The 18,514-nt window shown below is 38.0% G+C and overlaps 3 protein-coding genes and 3 non-coding genes across 6 annotated transcripts; 3 read left to right on the top strand and 3 right to left on the bottom strand.

The window, feature by feature from the left end:
* Window positions 1-2,952: 2,952 nt before the first annotated feature.
* LOC145906794 (uncharacterized) lies at window positions 2,953-4,983 on the bottom strand. The gene is made up of 4 exons (XM_082994242.1): window positions 4,781-4,983; window positions 4,186-4,261; window positions 3,649-3,808; window positions 2,953-3,089 (listed from the first exon to the last, which is right to left on the bottom strand). The coding sequence occupies exons 2-4, from the start codon at window positions 4,253-4,255 to the stop codon at window positions 2,969-2,971; spliced, it is 351 nt and encodes a 116-aa protein (XP_082850368.1). The 5' UTR covers window positions 4,256-4,261; window positions 4,781-4,983; the 3' UTR covers window positions 2,953-2,968.
* A 475-nt stretch (window positions 4,984-5,458) lies between these two features.
* LOC145906750 (uncharacterized) lies at window positions 5,459-6,756 on the bottom strand. Its single transcript, XM_082994203.1, has 3 exons — window positions 6,668-6,756; window positions 6,013-6,172; window positions 5,459-5,744 (listed from the first exon to the last, which is right to left on the bottom strand). Exons 1-3 carry the CDS (start codon window positions 6,735-6,737, stop codon window positions 5,630-5,632), a joined length of 345 nt encoding a protein of 114 aa, XP_082850329.1. The 5' UTR covers window positions 6,738-6,756; the 3' UTR covers window positions 5,459-5,629.
* A 1,193-nt stretch (window positions 6,757-7,949) lies between these two features.
* Window positions 7,950-17,936, top strand: LOC145906709 (DNA topoisomerase I, mitochondrial-like). Its single transcript, XM_082994163.1, has 20 exons — window positions 7,950-8,266; window positions 8,539-8,613; window positions 8,894-9,003; window positions 9,076-9,115; window positions 9,184-9,227; window positions 10,499-10,580; window positions 10,652-10,687; window positions 11,172-11,331; window positions 11,804-11,925; window positions 12,174-12,296; window positions 12,556-12,743; window positions 12,888-13,032; window positions 13,489-13,632; window positions 13,732-13,917; window positions 14,116-14,184; window positions 14,566-14,680; window positions 14,933-15,063; window positions 15,600-15,773; window positions 16,389-16,459; window positions 16,942-17,936. The coding sequence occupies exons 1-20, from the start codon at window positions 8,123-8,125 to the stop codon at window positions 17,042-17,044; spliced, it is 2,262 nt and encodes a 753-aa protein (XP_082850289.1). The 5' UTR covers window positions 7,950-8,122; the 3' UTR covers window positions 17,045-17,936.
* Window positions 9,396-9,469, bottom strand: Trnat-ggu (transfer RNA threonine (anticodon GGU)). Its single transcript has one exon. It is a non-coding gene; the product is annotated as a tRNA-Thr (tRNA).
* Window positions 9,709-9,782, top strand: Trnat-ggu (transfer RNA threonine (anticodon GGU)). The gene has a single exon. It is a non-coding gene; the product is annotated as a tRNA-Thr (tRNA).
* Window positions 10,078-10,151, top strand: Trnat-ggu (transfer RNA threonine (anticodon GGU)). Its single transcript has one exon. It is a non-coding gene; the product is annotated as a tRNA-Thr (tRNA).
* Window positions 17,937-18,514: the final 578 nt, after the last annotated feature.

The following is an 18,514-nucleotide window of genomic DNA, read 5'->3' as shown; positions in this document are numbered from 1 at the left end:
AACGCTCCAAGGGTGGTCGTCTGCCACTCTTTTGTGTGTTTCTTTTTTATCTGCCATCCTTTTTCTTGTTAATGTAAAATCGAACGATCATCTTAGAGCAGAATCATCTTTGAAAGATGCACGATATATTAAGGAAGTAATCCGTTACGTAATTAATAAATTTACCGGGACTCAACAAAATCATCAAAGGGGTGAAATGCATGTAATAAACCGCTCCTACAAGTTATGTGTCGGTTAGCTGGGTGAGCGACGAGGTCCGACTGTAATACATTTATATGACGTATACACAAGACTACAAATAGGTACAGGAAGGCGTGCTAATATGATATCAAACAAACGTTTCAAACACTGATGTGCTTATCACCAGTGCTGTGAACTAACTGACTGTGTTGCTTTATAAAAACTCTGCATTCGCATGCAGTGATAATATCATACAAAAACTGCATCTTTAAGATTTACGAGACCCTTTTTCCGGATGTTTTGCATCGGATAGCGAGGTTTCCTGATATTCGGGATTCGGTTTAACAGGGTCTGACGTCATTAAATTCAAATAACTTGTCTTGGTGTTGGTTGCCTGTTTCTTCTTCGCATTGTGAACACGCAACTAACGATGATTCCGATCAACAATATTGTGACGCCAACCACGATTCCAGCAATGCTTCCTGCACTGCAACGTATAATAATAGGAATATTAGAAAAGAGCAAAAACATTCGTATACTAAATCATTGGGAGAAAGTTGTCATTCAGACAACAGGAATCAGCTTGTTTGCTCGGCGGTACCGATGGATCTTTTTGTCAGGTATCAAAAATAACCACAAAGAGTGGTTGACGATCAGCGTCAGTCGTTACGGCGAAACTAAAATTTCTGTGAATTTTTTTAACAAAATATCTCACTGACGCTCAATGTCAACCATTCTTTGTAAGTTATTTTGGATATACTAAATCTACGTTGCCAGGTATGTCCATACTAAAGGGTGTGCCAACTTAAGGCGCAAAACCTAATTTTTCTATTTTAAAAGATCCTGTATTTAGAGATGTTTAATGCAAGTATAGCCCATGAGTCGTAAAAGTGATTTTTAGGCATTTTTGATCCAGGTCTAACTTTTTCTTTTAAAAATATATCGGTCCCCACCAGAATTCCTTGCTTTTTTTTACATTAGAATTTTATAGTTCCTGTCAGTTTGAAGCGAATGCACTGATAATTATAGCCAGGCCAAGAGTATGTTCATTCTATGCCCTCGATCCCCGTGCCCCATAAAGTCTGTATGAAAACCAGAGGGTTCTCAAACGTTGGTGCGTTTCCAAGGGCTTCGCACAACAATTTTAAACACAAAATATTTTTTTGGCGGAAACTGAAGGCAAATAACGTCAAGTCAGGCTTGTGCGACTAAATATTGTAAACATGGCAGAAATCGTCGTGATTTGTAGCTAGTGAGTTGATTTACAATTGGAATCTTCCCAACTGCATCCCACCGTAAAAAATATGTTAGAGCCACCGTTTTAAATTCTCCATAATACAAACCCAGCACCTCGTAATGGGTGCAGACGCAGTTGTTAATTCCTCGGCAAGTCGGCAGTCGTATTTGAATATAGAAGGTTGCTTATTATAACATCCTCTCTGTCGTGTTTCGATGTTCGTACAGCACCAGTCGTCGACGCTGCACGGGAAAGCCCCGCACTTGACACCTGTGCCATAGAAATCGTTTTTGTAAGTCTCGCAGTTAAATATTTATTAATCAATGAACCACGCTGGATATTACGGCGGAAAAGGGAAAGCTTTATAAAAACTTTAAACAGATCATACTAAATAGGAAATAAACCGTAAAATACGTGTTCCTGTTGAATTCGGATATGGATATTGACAACTTATTAGCCTACGTATATGAAACGTTATCACGCAATAAATGCAAGTGAGTATTTTTACCACCCGAGTCGCTTGGCTTGTTTTCAAAACATTTTTATACATTTTTTAACCTGATATAATGTCTTCTTACTTACTTACCTGGGCCTTTGAATCCTTCCGCGTTGATCAACAGCGACAAAATCAGGCTAAATCCGATAGCTAAGCCTAACTTCGCATGCGACATGATTGTTACGTCACAAATCTATCTATATATATATCATAAATGCAAGAAGAATTAAGACTACAAGCAAATTTTTGGGTAAAAACTTGTTCTGGTTGAGTCCTTGCTTTCAACTGTCGTAATTTCTAATGCGCTTCTCGTAACAGGTCGCTTTTTTAAAAAAAAACTTTTAGTAACACGAACTTTAGCTTCCTCAGGTGCAAAAAATCAAGGTTGCTTTCAGTAAATTTACTGCGTTGCCTAATGTGATAGTTAAAGGAAGCATTTAATTGTAGGCTTTTGTCACCAGCCGTGTTGAAGTGGCGCCCGAGGCAGAAATGCGACGAAGTTTGTCAATCTCAAACAGATTACTTTGTGTTTTGTGTTGATTTGATTTAACAATGAAGTCGAAACAGTGGCCATGTCTGCTACTTAGTTAACATTGTTGGTTCCATCTCTAAAACATGAACAACAAAATGTTTAGAAGAAAATCGTTTATCTTTTATAAAAATAAAGTCAACTGTTACATTTAAACATAAACAAAAAGACATCGAGAGCAGGAGCTTTATTGGATAATAATGTTGTAAAACACTGGCGTATTTGCATCGACTGAATTACGAAAGAAAACCAAAAAAGTTCGTCCTCGTCAAATTTTAAATAATTGAAACCGATTTTTAACACATTTTTTTCGATTGGTTTTGTGAGGAGTAATTTTTAAAAACTTTTGAAAGCATTTAGCTTGGGAAAAGCACCGAATGGTGATTTCCCTCGGGTGATACGCTTGAAAACCTGTGTTTTACAACTACTCCACGTACAACCATACACGGAAAAAAACTTGATGTGTTTCCACCATTCAATGAACTGTTCAACGTGCATCAAAACGATGAGCCCTGGAACATTTCACCTATGCTGGGAAAGGCAAATACCGGTTTGAGTTTCTCCTCTTAGCGATACAGACGCATATCGAAGCCCCAACTGCCAGGAATCCAATAACACCAACTGTTATCGCGGCCACCCCTCCTGTACTGCAATGTAAGAGAACGCGTTACTTTAAAATGTGGTGGAAGAATTTGACCGAGGTTATTTCCGACATCAAAGCCTCGGCATAGTTGACCGTGTCTGGTCTTGATAAATTAAATAAAGTCAATTTTATTCTGCACGCAAAGTTACTACGGACAAAAACAATAAACATGGAACAAAAATGTCATCGACACCGTTAAAACCACAAGGTTTATTACATGTTGTTTTAATGGAGAAGTGAAATTAGGTTGTTTTTTTATAAAAAATCGTTTGAAATATATGTGAAAAAAGCTATAATAATCAAAGGGAGCGATACTGTGCATGATAGTCTATTAGCCAGCCCAGTACCACATACCAGCTGCACTGATGAGATCTTACAGATCGAAACATCTGTCTGCAGCTCTCGTTTGAAATGTTTTTGTACTTTGCATGCGGCCCTAACGTTTTAAAATATAACTTATAAAAACTTATAAACATAAGAAAGTCGCTACTTAAAACCGTTAACGTTCGTAGGTCTGGTCGAAGTGAACTTGACAACTGTCAGTGTCACAAACGTATATTTACCTGGAAAAAGTCGTCTTCAGGATAGTCGAGTTTCGGCGATAGATCGACTGGCAATGATACCCGAATGCGTCAGGACTTAACAGACAAACTTGACCGCCGTTGACAATATTCTTACAGCAGTATTCGCTCTCCAGGCAACTAATGGTTCCGCATAACATATCTGGATGACAGACAAGCTTTAGTTATATTTAAATTAGTTGCTATTGCTTTGAACCCAAGTCTGTTGAGTTAAATATGATTAGCCATGGCCATTGAGCTTGGGGTCTCATTTTGTTGAACAAGAACCCGCCGTGTCTAGGGTCGCGGGTTCCAATCTTACCGTAGGCGAGGTTTTGCGTATCTTATGTTCAGTATGTTGGACTGTTTGGTTTTGTTCCAGATTTATCTAAATACCAATCTGGTAACATTGTACAAGCTAAATGACCAGTGGAATGCAGAGACTCCAAATGCTATGACCTATATCAGGTATAATAAGTGCAGCAGATTGCTTACATAGGCTTACATGTAACATTGTACAAATTGCTTTATTATTCTCACCTGCCACAGTTTCCCTCAATACGAATGTCAAAGTCAAAAGTAAAAGTTGCATCTTCCTGTGCTGGTGCATTGTCGTCTATAAACAAAATGCACTCGTTATCAATACGTATTATACAGCCGGGAACTCGCACAACCGCATATCACATCGATTCTAGTTACCCAATCTTTCAATCCTCGAGGCAAAAACTGTCGATGGCGAATTTAGTTTTCATTGAAAAATGAGCATTAGTTTATACATTTCAGAATGTTGTTGTTTTTCAGACATTTTTAAAATCATTTCATTGTGTTTACTGCAAGGAACTGAAGATGCCCAAAGGGCGAAATATATATTCCTGATAAAAAGTCAGGCTGATCCTGTAGTCAAAAGCTATGGCTTTTTTAGTGTTATTACAAAAGTATACAGTGATCGCTAGGCCTGCATCTGCAGTTTTGGTTAGATCCCAATTTTTCAGTTTTTTAAGTTACGTTATACATATTACCGTGGTAACTAACTTACTTTTTACCCGACAGGAGGTTAACCAGACCAGTGGTCACCCTGCTACACTTGCCCAGTTCAGTTCTTAAAGTTGTGTGCTTCGGTAAATTTACAACATACCTTTATTGTGTGATCCTGTTGTTTTGATTGACCTATATCCGCACAAACCCTTTAATCTCTGACCGTTTTCGGAATTTCCCCTGTTTCCAAGTTAATGTGTTGAGACAATACAACAAACAAAATGTAAGTAGATTATATGCTTACAGACACAGCTATGTTGTTGATTTATGCCTTTGCTACCAATCGTATATGCAGTGTCTATCTGTTAACGCCGCCAATACAAATGTACCACCCAGAGCATGTCTGCGTATCGTGACCTACGCTTGCCAAATACAATGAATCACCAGACAAGACAGTGACAACTGGAGCAGACGCTTTCCGGAGCCAAAGTTTGTGACGTCATGCGTTTTTCGGAAACGATTCCCGTGGTTTTGACAGCTAGCCAGATACGTACATACATGACAAAGTTTGTATTTGATTGCGTAATCTCTCATAGCTGCCAAAGAAAGGAAGATATATGGGGATGAAAAGCTGAATGATTCAATCAATTTTAAAGCTCCTCTGGCAAAAGAAACTATTTATAAGACCGATGTTTCGGTCGTCAAACAATCCAACTTCATCAGGACTTAGCTTTAAAACTGAATAAATATTATAACATGTAGCGTCAGAAACCGAATGATCCAATTTTATTTTGCACAAAAGAACTTGAACACACATGAACAATAAACATGATGAATGAAGATGGCATTGGCATCGATAAAACCGACTCAGGTGCCCATAATTTCTGTCTCTGTCTCAAAAGAAGCGAACTTTTTATTTTAATGAATACAAATGCATTATAAAAAAATGACTGAGGAATCAGGTTTGGTGAACTTTATTTGAACTCATTTACACTCCCAGGGCTTGTGTTCAAATCATTGTTTGGTATGCTGCATTCCTCTTTCTCATAAAATACACGCATCCTCCAACTCCGAGACCCAGAATAACGACAATTCCAATTATGACCCCAATTAATCCGGCAGCGCTAAAAAAGAAAACAACTGCTTTGGAATTTAGTGCAGGCAAATAAAATTTATGAATGAAAAATCTAATCATGATTCCAAACCAAAATGACGTGGGTTCAAATCCCGGAAAAGTAGGCCTAATGGGAAAATGTGATTTCTTGGAATACAAGCTTAATTCATGCCACAAGGGGGAGACAGAGTGTCAATGTGAGGCTTTAAATCAAACCCCGGTGTGGTAAAAAAAGGTAAAAAAATAACAAAATGTCAATATTTTGTGGCCACGCGAACCTGATGTAGATTGTAGTTGAACTTGTGGAGGTCACAATCCACGAAGATTTACAGGAGTATCCGAACGGGTAGGCAAAACTCGAACAAACCTTTTTACCCGTATTAACGTTCGTACAGCAGTAATCTTCACCATGACACGTAACCGATCCACATGGTGTATCTAAAACAAATAATTTTTTGATTCCAACTGAATTTATTTGCTTCAAACAGAGTCACTCAGGCCCACAGTATTTAAGAACAATTATTTCGCCACAGTGGTTTATAAACTGTATGTCGCTATGCCATGGGGCGTCGTTTAGAGTTTCCAAGCTTGTCCCGTAACAATTTATCCAAAAAATTATCAGATAAGCAAAGTGGAGCCATTAATATGAATTGTGTAAGCTGCAGACAGATGGCCACTGTTTCGACCTAAAAGGTCTCATCAGTGCAGCTGGTGTGACTTTCAGACGACCTTGCTGACCAAACGGCCAAGCAAAGACTTCCACTTTGTGATGACTGTACAATCACCGTCATCCGTAGGGAACCAGGTGCACCGATGAGACCTTTCAGGTCGAAACAGTGACCATCTGTCTGCGGCTTACACAAAAAAATTATTTGTTGGAAAAAATGGAGGCAATTAATAAGTTAGTAGTGACAAAATACCCGTATAACCCACCTGCGATAGATCCCAGAATAAATGTTGTCAATGCAAGCAAGATTAGATAAAGTGCTTTTTCTGTGAACATCTTATATAGTTTTTATCCTGTATCAGCGAAAAATAATAAAAAAACTAAGTTGCAGAAAATCTCGTCTCTTTGCCTTTGACCAACGTGTCATTAAACCAGGGACCACAAAACGATTTTTTACTAACACTTATATATGTTATTTCGTGAGAAATATTCAATCACCGCTGGCTGCGACACAACCAGCAAAGATCGCATGAAACTGAGACTCGTGGCATAATTTTTAATGCGTGTTTCCGGGGACGTTTTTCAACGTTGTCATTATGACGTCATAGTCGGTTGAAAATATTAGGCGAGAACCATATGTTGTTGCATTGTACTTACAACTTACAGTTGTAGAAACAGAAAGTTTACAGTGGATATTTGTTAAACCATTCAGTGAAATTTATGTTATCTTACAGATAAATTTTCGTACTCCAGCACCAGGCGTTTACGTTGCATATCTAACCACTTGTAGCTCTGTAAGCTTAACCATGCACCCAAAGCATACCCTTCTATCCTTTATAACGTTTCTCAACAAAATACCTTTATCATAATCAGCAGCTACCTATACCAACTGAGCTAACAATTTCAATGCGAAACTTTCACATATGTCTCGTGATGCAAACTTTGGCTGAGTTCCTCTGTGTGGTCAGCGCCTTTTTTCAACACGAATGATGACAAAATGTGTTGGCATGCCCGGAAACTATCTGAACCAGTGTTTCCTGGAACTTTTTTTAGCCGAGAAACCTCGCAAGAATATTTTATTGCTTCGTGGGGAATACCCGCATATATTACACGAAACACATCAGTCTAGAGGGGGGACCATAAACACCATTATACAGAGTGTTTCGTTACAGAGGCTTGGCGCCTTTACTATCGCATGGAATATACTAAATAAAGGTAGTTATGGAAGTGAGACGTTTTTCGCCGCCTAAACGTTATTCTTCGTTATTGGTGCTTGGTCATTATATTCTGCGACAATTTATGATTTGCCTCAACGTAAAATTTTCCCAGCAAACGGATTTACCGCTGCGCTACACGCGTTTTATTGAAGAAATTGTATCTAAATCAGTGCATTTTCGGCCAATATTTACAGCATTGTGACGTCTCTTTGTTGTTGTCATGTTGCTTCTGTTTCGTAACAATAGAAAGGTATACACCGAACAAGTATTTTCACACATTTTGCTGCCATGCAATCTACTGGTCGAAGCAACAAGATAAAGCAGCACATTTGTATTACTAAAACTTGGAGATAATCATGTGCGAAATCAAATAGCGATGGCGACGCTGAATCCTAAAGAGAATTATCTCCAACCGGGCTTTTGTTAACCCGCCAGGAAGGCTACAAGAAAAAGGCAGCTTGTCAGGCTGAAACGTCGACACGCGAAAAACACAAGTCTCGGCGCATGCGCAGTTGGTTCTTTTTCACACTCCGCTTTCTTTGTGACAACTGTCCGCCATTTGGATCCGTTGGCTTGAAGAAGTTTTGGCTTTTCGTTTTGAATCGCTATTCTGCAAGCCGACGTCCACTGACAGCTGCACAAATTTCGGTAAGTGTATGCGTTTTTATTTTGTTTCAAATGTTCTAGTGTTGAATTGAAAGTCATTTACACTAAGTAAAAGTTTGAAAAAGAGTCTATATTGGCATTTTTGGCCGTCTAGACGTATTCGTTTTAACATAACACGTGTTCACCTGACATATCTGCTTGTACCTACTTGCTTTTCTTTACTGTAAGCTTGCTTGGAATGAGTTTATATGTATATATGTGTCAATTATGATGTGTAGAATGTTCAATTTTATTGTATGTGTTTTTCTCTTTAGGATATTGACCTTGCAATGGAAGAAATTTCTTCCCAAAATGGAATAACTTCACCAGCACGGAGAGAACAGCTCAAGGTAATGCCTTTATGTTTGTTTTAAGCCAAGAATAGTCTTTAAATTTTATACAATTTTGTCTAGTAAATTGGTTCTTCATATACCTATGCATAATTGGCTGTGGCACATGTATTTGTAAGTTATCTATTCAAAATATCATTGGCTTGTTGAATTTTTACTGATTCTGCCAAACCTTGCTGATATTTTCCTTGGGTAGTTGGTGGGATTTGGGAGAAAAATTATGCAACAAATTTATTTTACTGCAACTTTTGTGTGTACTCAACTGTGTGACTTTTTGCAGAAAGAGCACTTAAAGAAAAAGTATGTACTCGGTCCTGATGGAAAACCCTTGCGAGGGCCGGACGGTCACCGGATCCGGGTGAAGCAGGAACCACAAATAAGTTCCGGAGAGTAAGTTCCACCAAAATATATGAAACAGCATGTATTCATCTCCCTTCACTAAACCATTCCTTGTGTATTTAGTGCTGGACATATCAAGCAAGAGAGACCTGAATTGAAGCCTGTAAGTTTGGTGTTGTTTTAAATTCACTAAAGTTGTTGTACTTTTAAGCACCAGCTCTTTTGCTTTAGGTAAAGGCTGAGAAAAGGCACTCAGAGATAGATGGATCCCATAGGTGAGCTTATCTGTGAATATCCGTGGGAAAACCAAAATGTATTCTGTGTGTTATTATAATATTTTCATTAAAAGTATCATAAGGTTCACAGGCTTCGCAGCCAAGGCATTGCAGCCAAGCTGGATCAGCCACTTTTCCCGACAAGTCGGAGCGAGATCTGAAAAATCAAGCTCCCGGTGAGGTTTGAACTCACGACCCTGGGCTAACCAGGCCCAACGCTCTACCAACTGAGCTACAGGAGCTCAGTGGCTTCACGGGGTATATTGTGGCCAAGGTACACTGGTGCGCAAGCGCACAACTTGTCAGGCGACCTTCACATGCGTAGAGGATCTCCACAGCAAGCTATGCGTAAGCATGGCATTACTTCTGCGTTGTCTGATTACGGTGGTGGAGATCCTCTACGCATGTGAAGGTCGCCTGACAAGTTGTGCGCTTGCGCACCAGTGTACCTTGGCCACAATATACCCCGTGAAGCCACTGAGCTCCTGTAGCTCAGTTGGTAGAGCGTTGGGCCTGGTTAGCCCAGGGTCGTGAGTTCAAACCTCACCGGGAGCTTGATTTTTCAGATCTCGCTCCGACTTGTCGGGAAAAGTGGCTGATCCAGCTTGGCTGCAATGCCTTGGCTGCGAAGCCTGTGAACCTTATGATCAGAATATTAGAGCTGTGATCGCCAAATATAAAGGGCCTGCGCAGTGGGGCGATCCCGCCTTGCTATGCGTAAGCATGGCATTACTTTTGCGTTGTCTGATTACGGTGGTGGAGATCCTCTACGCATGTGAAGGTCGCCTGACAAGTTGTGCGCTTGCGCACCAGTGTACCTTGGCCACAATATACCCCGTGAAGCCACTGAGCTCCTGTAGCTCAGTTGGTAGAGCGTTGGGCCTGGTTAGCCCAGGGTCGTGAGTTCAAACCTCACCGGGAGCTTGATTTTTCAGATCTCGCTCCGACTTGTCGGGAAAAGTGGCTGATCCAGCTTGGCTGCAATGCCTTGGCTGCGAAGCCTGTGAACCTTATGATCAGAATATTAGAGCTGTGATCGCCAAATATAAAGGGCCTGCGCAGTGGGGCGATCCCGCCTTGCTATGCGTAAGCATGGCATTACTTCTTCATTAAAAGTAGTATTGAATTCGTCACACCCAATAACTTATACAAGATGTACAACTTTTTTTTGTTGTACTGCTTTTCACAAACAAAATTTGTAAATATGTTTGCTTTGTATTATCCCTAATGTATTTAAATTGGTGCCAAATAAAATTTAATTGTTGTCACAGGGACAAGAAAATGATGAAAAAGGAGAAACATGCTGAAAAGCGGAAACACAGTGAATCTGAAAATGGGGTGAAGCAGAAAAAGGTTTGTTTCTGTACAAAGTTATAACCTTACTGTGAATTTGATATTGACTGATTGCAACATTGTTTATACAGAAAAAGGTTGAAAAGGGTGATGGAAGCCCAACAAAGGTATGTGGCATTCTATTTCCGTTGTTATTTATTGTACGCTTCCCTGAGCTCTTACGTTTGGATGGTGCAACAATTGTTTTGCTTTTGTGTTCATAATACCTGTGTCTTTTGTAAAGTATTGTTTTGTGTAATGTATGAATGTGAAAGTAACATGGAAAATGTAATTAAACATAGAAATCAGCCTATTCTGGTAGGTGGGGACTGACAGATCATCACCAGTCCCATATCAAAAAATTCACTTACTAAGATTGGTTGACAATCAGTGTCATCATGTATTAAGATTGCACTGACCCTGTTCATTTTCCATTCCGTTTGAGTATTTTTGGATACCGGATAATAACATTCATGATTTGGAAGATAAACGTCAACGTCCAAGTGCTTCAGACGCTGCTTTTATCATTATCATTAATTTGATATCTTGCAAAATATTCGCTCAAGTTTAATTTTTGTACCTGACGTTATTCTACTTGTTATGAAAACACAGAAAGTTAAGAAAGATGAACCCCAGGAAAAATGGAAATGGTGGGAAGAGACAAGCCAAGATAAAGATAACACAGTTAAATGGAAGTTTCTTGAACATAAAGGACCTGTCTTTGCACCAGATTATGAACCCCTACCTGATCATATCCAGTTCAAATATGCTGGTAAGATTTTTTTGTTGTAATGATAAGTCACTGTATTTTTGATTCCCTGGTAGCTATGCTAGCTAGTATATTTTCTCTCATTGCAACAACTCCTAGGTTGTTTGAATAAGAGGTCCCAAAATGACCAGTTTTGCATTATAGACCATTTTAACACATAGTATTTTTACAGGCCTGTCTTTAAGGTGTGGTAGATACAGTGTAATTATTAAGGCACAGAACAAATATGTCACAACTCTCCACAAAACTGTGCAGCATGGTTAATTGTTGCTGGATTAAGTATACAAAATGTGTAAACTACTGTGCTCATAAAGCAAATTTTGAAATTATTTGCAATAATTTCATCTTTAAATTTAGACAAGTTATCAAAACCTCATAGGCCCTTGGCTTCAATCACTAAAAAACTATTTTGTTAGTTTAAAGTCTAAAGATGTGAAGTTTTCAACATGTCACTTACTGTGTTCTGTACTTGTAGGTAAAGTAATGAAGTTGTCACCGGAGACAGAGGAAGTCATGACATTTTACGCAAAGATGCTCGACCACGAGTACACGACTAAAGAAGATTTCAACCGAAACTTCTTCGGTGATTGGAGAAAGGTAAGATGGCGATCCTATTAGTTTTCTGTGTGGTTTGGTTGAAGTTTAATTTGAACCTCAAAACTGATAATTTTATATAAATAAGCATGGAGTCAATAATATGAATTATGTGGACTGCTTACAGAAGTTCTAGCTGTTTGGCTTGCAAGGACATCCATACTGCACTGATAAAACCCTATAGGTTAAAACAGTGGTCATCTGTATGCAGATCACAGAATAATTTTATGCATTGTCTTGTTATTTTTTAGGTGATGACTTCTGAAGAAAAGGGAATCATAAAGGACTTGGGCAAGTGTGACTTCGTGGCAGTTTGCAATTATTTCAAACTAAAATCTGAGGAAAGGAAAGCAAGATCAAAGGAAGAAAAACTGGTGATTATTCCCAAACACTTTTATTCAATTAGTGAAATAAATGTATATACTTTTTTTTTGCTTTACAATGGGTGGAAAGTATGGCAGCATAGCCTTTTGGATCCAAACCAATCTCTGCTTGCATTTATCCTTTTTCAATCATTGATAAAGTGTTGTGTATTATTTTTTTCTAATCATATTTGCAAAATCCCAATAAAAATGTTAAAGCGACATTTTTTCAAACTTTTATCAATTGTGTGATCATTTCAACCGTACTCAGATGGAGAAGAAAAAGAACGAAGAACTTATGGAAGAATATGGATTCTGTGACTGGGATCACCACAAGGAGAAGATTGGAAACTTCAAACTCGAACCTCCAGGTTTGTTCAGAGGACGAGGAAATCATCCCAAGATGGGGAAGCTGAAGAAGAGAATTTCTCCTGAAAGCATCATCATCAACTGCAGCAAGTAAGTTGTTAGTCTTTATAACCTTGTCATAATTGCAAAATGATTAGTTATTTTCTTGGTTTGTATTCATTAGTGAAGAATTACATATCTTCGTTCAATAAGCTTTATTCATTTCGAACAATTAATTATTTTCTTTCCAAACAGAAATTCAAAAATCCCAAAACCTCCACCTGGCCATAAGTGGAAGGAGGTTCGTCATGACAACACGGTCACATGGCTCGTATCATGGACAGAAAATGTTCAAGGGCAGAACAAGTACATCATGCTCAACCCAAATTCCAGGGTGAAGGTGGGTGTTTTTCCAAATCTATACAGGGTTTCTCAAACTGGCTCTACCGATTTCTGGGGTCTGTAACCATAAAATGACAAACATGTTCTACTTGATTTCAATCAACCTCTGCCACCATAAATCCAGATAGTTGTTTTTATTTATTCATAGTTTTCTATCTGTCACCCTCATTGCCCAGGAAAATTAGTGTGACGTAAGACTCAAGGTCTGAGAAAAAACAGATTTCCTAATAGTAGCCATGGACCACAAACATTTTACGTAGTAATTTCAGGTTGGAGACCACGACTTTTCCCAGCAACTCTCTGTGTGACACAGATAGAAATTTTACAATCAATTTTAAAATATTATGTTTCTGAACCGAGGATGCTTATTAAAGCAAAACATGTATCCAAAAAATAAAAAGTTTTTTGCCTTAAGGTTATTTGATATTTTAAAATCAACTTATTGTATGAACAGGGTGAGAAAGATTGGCAGAAATACGAGACTGCTCGCAACCTGAAGTCGAGAGTCGACAAGATTCGTGAGAATTACATGCGAGATTTGAAAAGCACCGAGATGATGGTCCGACAAAGAGCTGTTGCACTTTATTTCATTGACAAGGTTTGTACGCTTTGTTCAAGACGTGTTTGTAGATTGTTTATAAAATATACTGTGTGTGTTTATGGAAAATTTGAGCCAAATATTTTTGTTTTTTTGTAGTTGGCATTGAGAGCTGGCAACGAAAAGGAAGACGGAGAGTCTGCGGACACGGTTGGTTGCTGCTCACTCAGGTGTGAACATATAAAGTTGCACAAACACATGGATGACAAGGATTACGTTGTCGAGTTCGACTTCCTCGGAAAAGATAGCATACGTTATTACAACAAAGTTCCAGTCCTCAAACAGGTATATAACTGTATTTTTTATCTGTTAAAATAGAATAAATATTGGTTGGTCACCAAATATAATACAAACTTGCTTGCAATCTAATAAATATACAGTAAACTTTCCAGAGAATCTTGCTTGTAATTTTACTGAAACTACACAAAAATACTTTTCAAGGGTAAGTGAGAATTTTGTAAAATGTTTTTGTGACTTTTGTAGGTTTTCAAAAACCTTTCCCTTTTCATGGAGGACAAAGAAGGAGGCGACGACCTGTTCGATCGACTTAACGTAAGTTTGTTGTCTAAATACTGTTAGTGCCAAAATATTGACTGCATTAGTAAAAGTTACTTCTCCATTCTGTGACCATTATGGAAAGCTTGTTAAAAGCTCAATTAAATGATGTTGAAATAAATTTAATCATGGCAATGTCAACAGCAAGCAAAAGGTTGCTGTGGAAGCTTCAGTTAAACATTGTGTCCGTTTTGATCACAAATAAACTATGTTTTGTTGTGTTATTGGTAAAATATCAGAAAAAGTATCAGAATTACCAAACAGCGTTATTGGCAACAAAGACTGATTTTTTTCGACAAGTTATATAAGAAAAACCAACCACAAAGTCATTTGTCATAATAGTCATGTTATATAACTTGTTTTGTATTATTTTATCAGACTTCAACCCTCAACAAGTACTTGAACAGTTTGATGGACGGACTCACTGCAAAGGTTTTCAGGACGTACAACGCTTCAATCACGCTGCAGAACCAACTCTTGGAACTGACTGACCGTAAGTTGTTTTTCACTTCAAGTTGACTTTTCATTATATTTTCTTGCATTGTGTGATTTTCCCTGTAACTTTGATTCCCCTAGAACTTTGAATTAACTTGTTTTATTTGTGTCATCGGTAGTCAACTAAACAATATTCTTATTGGGTGCAACTTTTTTTCTGATGCTTTAAACTTTTACTTAGATTGCATTGTGTTCTGGTTTGGTGTAAAACAAATCCCAGTAGTGTGAAAGATATGATTTCTATGTTCAGCTGAGGATGAGAATACCGCCTCCCGGATTCTGTCATACAACCGAGCGAACAGAGCAGTGGCAATCCTGTGTAACCATCAACGTGCTGCTCCTAAAAACTTCAATGAACAGATGGGAAGAATGAATGAAAAGGTAGGGATTTTGTTCAGTAATTGGTGCAAGTTTGATGGAATCCAGAGCAGTCGGAAAGCTGTTCAGGCAAGGATTCAATGGCTGTTGTGTCCCAAATAATTTAGTAAATTTATTCACTTTTTTAAGAAATCTTACCTAGCATAGAAAAACACAATGTTTTTTTTCCTTGTTCAGGTAAGAATTTTTTTTTACTTTCCACTCTGCTTACAAAGGCAATACCAAGATATTGTAAATGCAATACTATGTTGCCTTACACAGCTTGACACACAACTGAGTGATTAAAATGATTTGTCAGTCCCCAACAAAATTAAACATTTCTATACAAGTATTTGGATGAATATCTATCTGAGTCTGTTTACACTGGGCATATTAGTATGACCATTAAGTCCAGCATAAAATGTGAGCCAAAACAATGCAGGTATATATACTTTAAAATTTACATGAAGTACCCAAGGGTGCTTGATATGACGTCAATGTCACACCCTTTGTAACAAGTAAATAGCTCCAGTGGTTTATTGTCTGTAATGAAATTGCAGATAAAGAAGAAACAAGATGAAATTCAGGATGCCAAGCAACAAGTGAAAAGTGCGAAGTCCGATTACAAACACAACAAGTCTGAAGCCAAAAGGAAATTGTACGAAAACAAGAAGAAAAGAGTTGGAAGACTCCAGGAGCAACTCATCAAGCTGGAAGTGCAAGCTACAGATAAGGTTTAATAATCTTGTTTCAAATTTCTCTTAACTAACTTTCAGCACAATTTTTACTTGGAGTGGACAGATGGATATCATAGGCAGGAATGATTGTTTGTTTTGATTTAACATTGATTTTTTAACATTATCATACAAACACTGAATTTAAGTAACCCAAGATATTCAGCCATGTAAAAACTGATGCTGCATACCTGTGTCATTATATGTTTTTGTATTGTACAATAAACATCTATAGAGAAGAACATAATATACTGGGCTATCTAAGGAATAATATCATTGTTCTATGAATCAATGCTTCTCAAACTTTTTGATGCTAACCACCAGGTGCTCTTTTGTCAGTGTAACTGTACCTGCAGTTTCTTTCAGAATAAGTTGATGAAATAATGTAGTTTGGACACAGAGAAAACTAACAAAAAACATTCAACTTAACGTGTGCCTGCAGTCGATTGCTTGCAGACCAGTACATACTGATACATGTATAACAGTTTGAGTAGCACTGCTGTCTAGTGCAAGAATATCAGATTGCTTTCTCTTCTTGATGCGTAATCGTTGTGACATAACCCTGAGGAAATCTCGCAGGATGGTCATTAATTAGTTTTGTGAAATTCATTGTAGGAAGAAAATAAGGAGATAGCCTTGGGAACTTCTAAACTGAACTACCTCGACCCACGAATTACTGTTGCATGGTAAGTAATGTTAACATATCATAAATGGTAAAGAGTGCCATAAACCAAATGTTCGGAAGTCATAAACATTTGAGATATATTTAAACCTTAGTTGTTTGGCAAAACATTCTGATTGATTCCCGCTTCGATTTTGTAGGATGTTTATTTTTATTAGTTTTAGGTCAACCTAAACCGCTTGTTGAGTTTAAAAAACCATTAATTGACCCTTAGAATTACCCAATTATTAAACTCGGGACAAGATTTTGTGGAATTGCATAATAAGATGTCACAATATATTTGAGTAAGACAGAAACTGGGGATGCCAATAGGCGAAGATCAAACAGTGGCGCTGATCGTCTTTTACCTTTTTTTGGAGCTCTGGGAATATTAAAATGTCACAATACATTCTTTAATTGATATTTACAGCTTTTATTTGTTAAAAACACCATACTTTCTATAAATGCAACATACTTGAAAAGATTTAAAATGATTATTCTTTCCAGGTGCAAGAAATATGAGGTTCCTGTGGAGAAAGTGTACAATAAAACCCAGAGGGATAAATTCGCCTGGGCCATCGCCATGGTGGACGAAACGTATGAATTCTAACCCATCCCGAGACCGCAAGACTGCCAACCCCTCTTACACAAAACCAACAACAATATCAGTTCTTACTTTTATGCCCTCGATTATTTCTTAAAGTTCGATGCATTTTTCTCAATGTGTTGGAATTAAACTTGTGAGAAAAGTAACTCCATTTTACCAACGACCCTCACGTGATGACTTCGTTGCCATGGTTATATCAAATATTCCATGCGTATTCGTGAAGATGTAAAACCACGTGGTCACCTGTGAAAATTTTGTTTATAAATCTGTAGGTATGTCGAAATACTGTCATCTCATCCACATAACCAGGTTGAAATAGGTTGCGTTTATAATAGGTTTGCGCCAAGCACCTATAATATCGTCCGTTGTCGCTAAAACGCGTATCCAGAGGTACGGAAAACTTGAAACCGTCCATTTTTGTGCTTATTCGGCACAAATTTTGTTGCAAAACATAGTTATGAAACGCCCAATGCATTTCGTGGGGCAAAAAAGTGCCCATTTCCTCTTTTGCGCCACCACGCGACGGGTTCGTACGTTTTTTTCTTTCGCATCGAACTTGGCTGCAGCATTTATTTGTCTCTTTGTACAAATCATTGAGTCCCGTTCAAAGAATAAGTATTGTTAAAAAAATTCCCTCTTGTATATTTCCTGTATATAACGCGCCAAACGGCACAATGTTAGAAAATTTGTTGCTGCTTTTATGACGTCATAAGGCCTGATGTCTAGTTTGCGAATTAGTCAATTGTGTTTCTCTTGTGTGTTTTCGGAGGAGATCGCAGCGTTTTCACTCCCTTCTATCGAGAGAAGGGTTTTTAGTCTCCTACTGACCTTTTTAAAGCCCACGCCGACCGCATTAAAGGGTGTGTACATTTAAATAAATTGATCAGACGAATTACGCGTGCCCTGCTTGTGCATCCGTTGCCATTCAGTTCTCTTTATACCAGTATACCACTTGCACCATGCTTAAAGCAAGCTTTTGTAAACTAAACAAGTTTAGTCTTTAGTGTATTACATGCGGAAAGAGCAGTGACGTAGCCAACCCATATTTTTGGGTGGTTTCCCACACATTGTTGGTTTAGGCGAGTGAAACTTTTTGGTTTAAAACATTGTGTCGTGAAGTTAAAAAAATGAGCCTAATAGCAAACTGTTTTAGTGAAAATTAACCGCAAAACTGACCTTTGGGAAAACGTCAAGTTCTCACTACGAAATTTGAGGTAATTTTTGCGGTCAACTCGTTCCAACTAAACCCAGCAAATGTAAATATGTGTTTATTTAATTAAATCAGGGTGAATGTTAAGAAATGTGCCCTTGTTCTGTCACACAACACCAGGGCCGACGAATTTGTATTTTTTGTACCAGCGATTACCCATAAAGGCTATATATTTAAATAAGTTATTTCAAATTATGGGGTAAGTCATATCACTATTCTCAAACAAGAATGTCAAAAAGGCAATATGTGCTTATGTATGATTG

Source organism: Ascidia mentula, chromosome 6, assembly GCF_947561715.1.
Source record: "Ascidia mentula chromosome 6, kaAscMent1.1, whole genome shotgun sequence".
Lineage (NCBI taxonomy): Eukaryota > Metazoa > Chordata > Ascidiacea > Phlebobranchia > Ascidiidae > Ascidia > Ascidia mentula.
This window is presented reverse-complemented; position numbering and strand designations above follow the sequence as displayed.

Excerpts from the sequence above, each read along its gene's own strand:
- LOC145906794 (XM_082994242.1), bottom strand. The coding sequence starts at position 4,255 with ATGCACCAGCACAGGAAGATGCAACTTTTACTTTTGACTTTGACATTC. Across the intron at positions 3,809-4,185 it reads ATTGAGGGAAACTGTGGCAG|ATATGTTATGCGGAACCATT; the intron begins GTGAGAATAATA and ends TCTGTCATCCAG. Across the intron at positions 3,090-3,648 it reads CTGAAGACGACTTTTTCCAG|TACAGGAGGGGTGGCCGCGA; the intron begins GTAAATATACGT and ends CTTACATTGCAG.
- LOC145906750 (XM_082994203.1), bottom strand. The coding sequence starts at position 6,737 with ATGTTCACAGAAAAAGCACTTTATCTAATCTTGCTTGCATTGACAACA. Across the intron at positions 6,173-6,667 it reads TATTCTGGGATCTATCGCAG|ATACACCATGTGGATCGGTT; the intron begins GTGGGTTATACG and ends TATTTGTTTTAG. Across the intron at positions 5,745-6,012 it reads TCAACTACAATCTACATCAG|CGCTGCCGGATTAATTGGGG; the intron begins GTTCGCGTGGCC and ends TTTCTTTTTTAG.
- LOC145906709 (XM_082994163.1), top strand. The coding sequence starts at position 8,123 with ATGCGCAGTTGGTTCTTTTTCACACTCCGCTTTCTTTGTGACAACTGT. Across the intron at positions 10,581-10,651 it reads ATGGGGTGAAGCAGAAAAAG|AAAAAGGTTGAAAAGGGTGA; the intron begins GTTTGTTTCTGT and ends TTGTTTATACAG. Across the intron at positions 16,460-16,941 it reads CCACGAATTACTGTTGCATG|GTGCAAGAAATATGAGGTTC; the intron begins GTAAGTAATGTT and ends TATTCTTTCCAG.